General features: G+C 55.1%; 1 protein-coding gene across 4 annotated transcripts in view; it reads right to left on the bottom strand.

Annotated features, from left to right (window-relative positions):
- Nucleotides 1–1659: 1659 nt before the first annotated feature.
- Nucleotides 1660–9537, bottom strand: part of TEX264 (testis expressed 264, ER-phagy receptor) — a 31038-nt gene continuing 23160 nt past the window's right edge. For all 4 annotated transcript variants that reach the window (XM_039243681.1, XM_039243680.1, XM_039243683.1 and 1 more), the window contains 2 exons: nt 5702–5870; nt 1660–2265 (listed from right to left, as the gene is read on the bottom strand). In XM_039243681.1, coding sequence (XP_039099612.1) covers nt 1973–2265; nt 5702–5870 — 462 coding nt within the window. In that variant the 3' untranslated portion in view covers nt 1660–1972. The remainder of the gene's footprint in view (nt 2266–5701; nt 5871–9537) is intronic.

Genomic DNA, 9537 nt, shown 5'->3' with positions numbered 1-9537 from the left:
GGAATATAGTATTCCCTACGTCTGCTCCGCTGGCACTGCCCTTTCTTCCACAGGTGTGAACAGAGGCAAAGCTAGCTCAGACACATGCTAATGAGCATGTGCCAAGCCCAGGTCCCTCTGGCACATGAACCTACATGTGTGTTTGGCAGTCAGTGGGGGGGGGTGTTACCAAGGACAGACTTTATCCCGGGACACAGAAACCCGGTACCCCAGTGGGCTGGAAAGAGCACAGCTGTGAAACACATCAAACCTAAACAAACACAAACTCCATTGCTAATGGGAGGTTAGGTGACAGCAGAATGAGGGTTCAGAGCTGTCAGACAAGGCTGGAGAGACAGATACGTTGTCTTCGAGCTCTGGTTGCTCTCACTCTCTCTGGCTCGTTCAAAGCAACTGCTGCCTGGGATAGGTGAGTGATGAGCTGGGCCCTTGGAGCAGAGGGATTGATAGCAGCAGGGTGCTGAGGTGAGAGGACCACACAGCAATCTCGGCCCCCTCACTAAGGGGAGCCTCACAAAAGACACAGGTCTTTAAACACAGCACCAGTCCCCATGGCCCACAGAAGTGGCCAACACGGTCCTGCTGTATGCACACGGACATGCATGTATGCCCAAATGTATGTATCCAGCTATCCAGCCACCACTCCCAGCTGTGCACACAAAGACACTCAGCCTTACAGAGCTGTATATATGGACATGGCCACACACAGAGAAGTACATGCAACTACACGCATAGATGTACACACAGCCATAATACATAACTTTACATGCAGACAAACAGCTGTATACATGGACACACCATCACATACATATAGCCATACATGGGTACATACCTACACATATATGGCTAAACTCACAGACACAGCTGCACTGACCTATAGCTTTAAACGTGACATACAGAAAAGCACATAGCTTTACATGTGAACACACAATACAACTGTACACAGATACACAGCTACACACAGATAGATGTATATGGACAAAGCTCCCCACAGTGATGCTCCTAGATAGCCAGTCTCACACCTCTGTCAGTACCGTCACATATAGTTAAGACATGTGAAGCACAGCACCACGTGCACATAACCACATAGCCATCCACACAAATATAGCCACATCCAGCCACAATGACATCCTAATGCCTGCTTGGGCACAGCTTCACCTGGGACCACCATGAGCACACTCATCCATGGTTACACACACAGAGAGTCAAAGGCATGTGTGCATGTGTGTGCAGGTACACACACAGGTACACAGAAACTGGGAGGCACAGCAGGGATATCCTCGCCTGCTGACTAGATACCAGCATGAGCATAGGCACACTTGAGCTACAGACACAAAGACATCCCTTGGAAGCAAAGGCAGGCTATGAGCTCCCCACTCCTGAGCCCTGAAGGGCACCGCATGCTTGGCTCTCACTCCCCTTGACCTGCTCTGTTTCCCGGCAGCCTGGGGGAGCCTTTGGGGCTGCTGCAACAGAGGAGCAGCTGTCAGCTGGAGCCAGAGCAGGGAGTGGAGGGCCTTCGGTACCCTCTTCCTCCTCCCACCCCGGAGTACCTTACCATATTCCTTCCTCTCCTCAGGCTAGGGGTACTTCTGCTCACTCTGAGCCTATCAGCATAGGACTCCTCGAGGTGAAACAAACACAAATGCACAGCTCAAATCCAGGTGAAACAAGAAAATCATTTGCTTTATTCTGGTCCTGGAAGCTCCAATGTGAATCTGAAAAAAGATGTCAGAGGGGCAGTAGCCCCGGGGTCTGGGTGCGGAATACAGTCCCTGGCTCCTTTGGCCCTGGGAGCTGAAAGTGTGGTAAGAAGGCTTAACTAGATAGAGCCCAGGGCAGTGGAAGTCAGGTCCCCCTAAGGCCCCAGGCCCCAGGCCCCAGCCTGGGCCTGAGAGGTGAAGGAGGAAGAGGGCTGAAGAGTCTGCTCAGTTCCTTATCGACTGCACCTCAGGAGGGTGCAAACCTAGGGTTACTCCTCACCCTTCTCAGGGGTACTAGGTTCCCGGGGCCACTTGGTAGCCCCTAAGGGTTCAGCCTCAGGGCTCAGCCTTGACTCTCCCATGGGTCCTTCGCCTTCCAGGTCCAGCTCCTCAAAGGATGAGCCACTGGCGCCCGACTCGCTATAGCTGTGCTCACTGCGGGTGTCACCATCATCCCAGCCACGGCTGCTCACCCCAGGGGACAGTGTGGCAGCTGAAGTCTCCCGGCTGCCAGGACCAACCTCCAGGCTTACAGAACTCGTGTCACTCATCGTATCAGCTCCTGGACCAGGAAGAGGGAGTACACATTAGCTAGGATCCCCATCCCCTCCCTTCTTCCAGGGAAAGCACAGAGGCCCTATCACTTGTTCAGCAACCCAGCATACATAGTGTGCTCATGAACAATAAAGCAGGCCCTGGCTCAGGAGATTCATTGCAGCTGGCCGCTGGCCTCTGGCCTCTGGCCTCTGGCCTCTGCCCGGAGGAGGGCTGCACTGACAGGGCAAAGGAAGAGAGGGTGGGGGAGGACAGTCTGCTGTGCACTCCTCTCCTTCCCCTGAGGAAGCCTCATAGCTCCCTGTGCTCCCACAAAGCCTGCTGCCCCCCCCCCCCCCCCCCGTCCCCAACAGTCCATTAAGGACCACTCAGCCCCGAGGTGCGGAGCTGAGGGTAGAACAAAGAGACTCAAGTAATGTCCCCTCCTCCACTCCCCATTTCAGGCTTGGAGAGAGGTTTGTTCAAGGCCAGCTACAGACATTGGCCATAAGGCATGAGGATGGGAGAATGGACCAGGAGGCCTACTCTCTTGTCCCCTCCCCCATGCAGAGTTCCCCAAGGAGAATCCCTATCCAGGAAGGCAGCTGGTCTCAGCCTCTGGCCCACAGAGCAGTGATTTGAGGAAGCAGCTAGGGCAGGAGTGGAATGGAGAAGTCCTAGGAAACCAGGTGCAAGGAAGAGGGTACTGGGATAAAGCATTTTAAGGCCTTTCTTCCCATATGCATGGGTCACTCCAGAGGAGTCCTTAACTATCCCCAATGACTGGTGTTTCCTGAGCCACAAGGCAGTAGAAGGGGACCATGAGAGCACTCAGCAGGCAGCTGGAGAACCCTGAGACAGGGCTGAGGGTCCAATCCCTCCCAACCTGTTCCTCCTACCCCTAACATGTCCTCCCTGTCCAGGAGCAACCCTTCAATTCATCTCCCCGGATCAGAGGCAGTGACAACAGTTGGTGGGGGGCAAGGAGGGACAAAGAGCTCAGGCCTGCTGTGTAAGAATCCAGATTGAGAGGAAGCTGATATGCCTCCCTTCCTATGTGAGAGGGAGAGGGGCAGCTGTCAAACATCACAGAGGTGAAGGGTGGGCCAGCTTCCGCAGATCCTGTCTCCATGGTGATGGAGCTCCAAGCCAGGAGCAGCTGGGGAATGCTTGGCATTTAGACTCGGCCTGGAACTTACATTGTGCATCAAATGGGGACTAACGTAAGGATAGGGGGTATGGGATCTGCTCTCCAGTCCCCTTGACCCTGAGAAGATGCCCTTTGGGCCAGCTGTCAGAGGTGGGCCCCGGAAGTTCCAGGCTACTGGTCCAGGGCCCTCTTCTTACTGAGGTCCCAGTCATGGTTCCCAGAGTGGAGAAATCCAAGAGTGAGCCTGGGTTACATCCTGAGTTATAGGTGGTTCCTTCTGACTCTGGGGCAGGACTCTAGCCCCTTATTCACTCCCTAAATGATAATCAGTGTCCCAGGGGCTACAGGCCTGAAAGGAGCAAATGAAATGGGGCTCCCAGGCCCCCTTAAACTGTCGTGTTCCACCAGCCCACCTACCCAATGGCTCTCTTGGGATCTGGATATGGGAACTGCCTACTTAGCTGCCAGCTGCCTCCTCTTTCCTCTCCCAGCTCCTAGGCTAGGGGTTATCAGAGGAAGAAGCCCAAGGAGGCCCCTTCAGGCTGGGGTCCAGTATTCTGGGATAAAGACAGCCCCTGCGGACACATGGACACTTCTGGCAAATGAATCCAAGGCAGAGAAGTGGTACCCTTCTAGCCCCACCAAGGTCTGCACCAGAGGAAGTTCCAGAGTCTTGGGCCTGTGTCCCAGGGCAGAGGAGGCCTGGCAAGGAAAGATAGCACCTAAGTCTCTAGGGCTGCTGGGGCAGGGAATGAAGCTGCCACCTTCACCCCAGTCCCTCCCTCCTCCACTGCCCACAGCCAGTGCAGGGAGATCAAATATTCATTGCCTCTCTGGAGCTAAATAATACATCAATGTAATAACAGGCATAAGGCAGCTAATCACCCCCTTTCACCTCCTAGCCCAAGCGGAGGCCCCAGTGGGGAGGCAGGCAGGGGAAGGCCAAGCCTTGGGCAGCCAGGCACCCAGCACACACTGCTGCGCAAATGACATGCACCTGGCAGGCACATGCTCAGAGTTTGCCCTGGGTGTCAGAGCAGACCCTGTCAGAGGTGGGCAGACCCCTGAGCACCCCCACCAGGGAGTAGGCGGGCAGGCTAGTGGGGAGGACAGGCCAAGGCACTGGGGGCGTGGGAGCCACGGCTGTAGCCAGCTGTAGCGTGTGCCAAGCAGTCCTTCAACATCCCTGGCAGGCAGTGTTTGGGAGAGAAGCTGGGTGGGTGGGCCAAGGACAGGGGGTGCAAGCAGTAGTGGGAGGTTGAAAGAAGGTCAAGGCACTCCCCCTTCCTTCCCTGGGGACTGTCTGGCCTTGCTGACCTTGTGCCATGTCTTATGCCCACAGTAGGGGCACTGAAGAATGTCTGCCGGGCTCCACGAGGCGGGTGGAGCAGTGCCCCATGGAGGTAATTAAGTGGCAGATGAAGTTAACTGTGTTGGACACGGCCTCTAGGGAGTGAGGGAGTGAGACTGCCTCTCAATCCCCCCACCCCCTGCTACAACATACGCCTCTCTAGGGTGACCTTGGCTATGGAAGACTGGCTGGGCAGAGGAAATCTAAAGAAAGAGGGACAGTTGCTCTTCTCCCAGCCCTGTACCATTCCCATAGGTCACAGGCCTCCGGAATCACACAAGGCTCCACCAGCATGGACAATGGCTGGACCCCTTAGGATATTACCAATAAGCCCCCTTGCTCCTGGGGACAGGCCAGGGTCATAGAGGTGATAGAGGGGAGGAGGGTTGAGAGCAGGCAAACCACCAGCTGGTCTGGACCTGGAATATGAAGGCTGGCTCTGGTGAAAAGGGCAGTGCACTGATTTCCCAGCTGCCCTCTGCATGCTCTCTGGTTGCTCTTCAGCAGGGAGAAAGCATCCTTCTCTTAGTTGGGCCCCATACTGAGAGACAGGAGAACACTCTGTTCCCCTCTGTACCTTCTAGATCTAGTGCCAATCTTACTTCCTGATGAGCTCCACCCAAATGATGCTTTTCCCTGAACAGCCTCATCCCCCTCCCATGAGCATCCAGCTGTCTGTGATCTCAGTTTCCAAGGGCACCCCCTATTGCATCTGAAGGGAATCTGGGCAGGGTCTTTGTATCTGTGTTGCCAGGGGTAACGTGTGAATCCACATCTACATGGATCCATGTATCTGGAAAGAGACAATTCTGCATATGGGTCCTGGGGTAGGCAGGTCTCCTTCCTCCACCTCTGCCAAGCTTAGCTTGGACACCCACAGTGCCAACCCAGTCATGGAGGAGCCTCCTCACCATGTCCCACATGTCCAGGGAGAGGCACCACACACGGCCTCATCATCCATACCTGTGCCATCCATCTGGGAGTCACTGGCCTCTGTGGGTCCTCGGCTTTTCCGCTCTGTCTCCTTCACCTCAGGCACATAGAAGTCTCCCTGCCGTGCCAGTGGGCACATGAAATAGATCTGGTCTTGCTGGTAGATCTCTAGCCGAGGGTGGGCACACAGCTTCCGCCCCTTGTTGGAAAGTGGCAAAAGGTGGAATGAGCCCTACATGGCTTCTGACCCACTTGTCCCTTAGAGGCCTTAGGAACTGTCTATTGCGCACTCCCTTCCAGGGGGCTGGCTCTGTCTCCTGCCTCAATCTCCCCCAAAAGCAAAACCCCTGCTGAGGGAGGCACGCACAGAGCACCCTAAGGGCAGGGCTCCATACTCCAGGAGGCAGTGGTCTAAGGACATGGGAGTCCTTGGGACAATACCCTGTGGCAGGTGCTAAAAGAATCCAGGGGCCTGGCACCACTGGTCCTATCTGTATGTCTGCAACCAAAATACCGTTCCAGAAAGCACTGGTCTCAAGGAGCCATGAAGTTTAAGACTACCCTAGGGACAGGGACACCATGAACTGTGGCCCCAAGCACCCAAGCCAAGTCAGGTTCTGACCTGCTAGATATCCCATCCCAGGATCCCCAGGCCCTGACCTCCCCTCCACCCTGGACAAGGATGACTGACCCAGAGATATCAGGAAGGAAAGGCCAGTGCCGCTGAGCCTTAGGTTTCCAGCTCCTGCCGTTGCAGACATGTTACCTACAAACCCTGGACAGGGGCTTCAGGCCAACTAAAGCCCTCTTGCACTCCCATTCCCCTACCAGATCAGGTCTATGCCAACCTTCAAGGCTACCAGATATGGTTGGTTCCCACCCCTTCTAGCACTTGCCCAGAGTTTCAACCAAGGGGAAAGAGGCAGACCCTAGGCTGGAGGGGCAGGCTGGACAAGTAGAACTAGCACTGAACATCACCCCAGCTCTCCAGGGGCCAAGGTACCAGTTTATAGGGCCCCAAGTTCTGAGACAGGCACTCTACTCCCCTCTGCCTGGACACAAAACCCAAAGCTCTCCCCACCCCAAGTGTGTGGAAAGGGGCAGACACATGTCAGAGCTGCACTGAGGCAGTCAGAAATACTCAGAACAGGGGTCAAGCACATATTGTTCCCAAGCCTGGCCCCCTTTCCTGCCATGGAGTGCAATTACCCACAAAGATGACTGTGAGGCCCCTGCCCTATCACTTCTCACCCACCAACCTTCACAACACGACTATTTATAGCACCTGCCCGGCTCTCACCATGAGCTCTGAAATGAGCCTTCCACTTAGCGGTAATGAAAGACTTACTGCCTGAGAGGTAGAAGCCACTCTAGGACTCCACTTGTCCACCTGCCTGGCCAACATTAGGGTTGAGGAACTCCTTCCAATTAAAGCAGCGAAGAGGGGTAAAAATGACCACCCCCTCATCCCAGGAAAGAGAAGAGGAAAAGTGAACCTGGAAGGAGTATCAGCCAGGGTGTCTAGCAGCCAGCAGGGGACAGGGTATGTCTAGGAGCCCACAGGGGAGGTAGTTGGCCTGGCCAAGGTCTACCTGCAGCTTGGCTAGCCTGACTCCATGAGTAACACGGGCAAGGCCCTGCACCCTAAGTCTCCATGTGCTCAAACACCTCAGGGTCGGTGAAGGAAAGTCATTATTTTTAATAGCTTCAGTCCAGTATTATTTTTGCCAATCTGGGTGCTCTTCATGCCACCTCATGAGTCCACATGCCCAGCTCCTCCCATCTCCGCACACACTGATGGCTGCCTCTGCTTCTCCAGCTGCCCACACACTCACTCAGCCCTAGTCCTCAGGAGGATGAATAAGAACACGACGTCAGGAAGCAGGAGCGTCTAGGCTCTGGGGGTTACTCTAATGCCAGCACTGGGGAGCAACCATCTGCCAAACCTGAGGTCCCCTCAGTGAACTATGCCATGTCACCAAGCCCAGGGTCATCAGGGCTCCCTGAAGAAGGTCCAAGTCCTTCCCTGGTAGCTAGAGGGAAGAAAAAGGCCCCCAAAATCTATTAGAGCATAAGCTTTCACCAACATGCCCATGCTCTGGGCATTCAAAAGGTGTAGAGGAAATCTGCTGCATGGTCATCAGCTAGCTGGTAGCCCGTATCTCAAGGGATGCAGAATTTTGGCTTTGGGGGATGCTCCCAGGAACAAGAGCCTGTGCCCACCAAGAAATTCCAGGGACAGTGGAATCCTACGCCAACCCTTGTCAACACTCAAGCCACCTGCCTGGCTTCCCTTCTGGAAGTAACAGGGATGATAAGGAGTAGTCCCTTTTTCAGTCTCCCCTCTAGGCTGGGCATCAGGGTGGGCAGTACCAGGCAGTACCCTTACCACCTACTTTGCCAGCCCCCTCATTGGCAGGCGGGAGGCAGCTCTGCGGCTGCTCTGCGCATCTGCCTCCTCCGGAGAGCCCAGCTCTGAAGTTGCCTGGCTGTGGACAGCCCCGTTGCCATGGAAACTGCATCCTCCATCCTTGCCATCGCCTTCATCTCAAAGCCATCGGGGAGAACAGAGGAACAGGGGAGACAGAGGGGAGAGAGAGAACTGGCCTGGCTACACAGCCCTTCCTTCCCTGCCCAGCTCTCCCTCCTTATAGCATCCCACACAAGGAGTGCCAGCTGCCCAAGCCTGCCCCCAGGCCCCTGGAGAGGCAGCCTCCCACCCAAGCCCAGCCTGATCCACCCCCCACCACCTGGGGGCCCCTGGCCCTCCCTGGTGGAAGGAGGCAGGGAGCTAATTAAAAATCTCATTGACGGCTCAGCCTCAAATTATTTTAACACATGCCAGGTCCTGTCAAAATTCAGACTCGGGGCAAAGGACAGGAGCAGGAAGAAGGCAGAGGTGCAAACTTCCAACTCTGGCCCATAAGCAAGAGAAGGGTTTAGAGTTGTCCCTGCACCTCTGTTCAAGACCCCTCCATGTTCTGCCCCGAGAGCAATAATGAGCCCAAGTGGGGCTGGGGGATGAGGGACAGGACTAGCCATAAGCCCTGTCCCTAAATGATCAGGCAGAGGACAAGCCCTTTCTCTCCCAGCCAGGTAGAGCCTCTGAGGGAAGAGAGGGTAAACCATGGGTCAGCTCTCAGGTCCTTGCTACACAGCAGGAGCTGTGGTCTGGGCTGCATGTCGATGAGCTGATAAATATTGGAAAATCATTGGAGAAAGGCAAGACCAGCTGCCTCTCCCTCAGCTAGCCCCAGGGAGCCCTCAGAGAACAGACTGCCAAGGGCCAAGGACACCAAGTCAATGCCACACTGACTGGTACTGCTGGGGAAAGGGGCCTGGATGGGCCTGGTATCCTTCCAGCCTTGGGCACACCCCCTCCCACAGCCCAGATAGCCAGAGGCTCCAGGAAGTATGATCAGGACAGGGGAACCTACTCTGGCCACTTAAGCCACTGGCCATCTGATACCACAACTCGAGCAACTCATTCCCACACAGAATCAAGGGGACCACAAGGTCTCTCTCCTTGGAGGGAGAGATGCAGTCATCCACAATCTTTCCCACCTAATAGGAAAAAGTCATTATGCTAATGTGCCACCAGGAACTGCTAGAAACTGGATTCAGGACTTCTAGTCCCTCAGACACATCTCCAAGGCTTACCTCTCACCTGGGCTTTCCACAGCAGAAACAAGAGGGGGGCCTGGAACATCACACACAATGCAGGGATTTCCAAGAGACTTCAGTCAACAGCACTTCCTCCAATACTACTGCTGCACTGACATGGGCTCAGCACCCCCCATGGGTGCTGGTAGACAAGGAAAGGTACAGTGTACACAGGCTGCCATGGTGCCACTGCCTCAGCTACC

Source organism: Hyaena hyaena, unplaced genomic scaffold, assembly GCF_003009895.1.
Source record: "Hyaena hyaena isolate Hyena2069 unplaced genomic scaffold, ASM300989v1 scaffold_231, whole genome shotgun sequence".
Taxonomy (NCBI): domain Eukaryota; kingdom Metazoa; phylum Chordata; class Mammalia; order Carnivora; family Hyaenidae; genus Hyaena; species Hyaena hyaena.
This window is presented reverse-complemented; position numbering and strand designations above follow the sequence as displayed.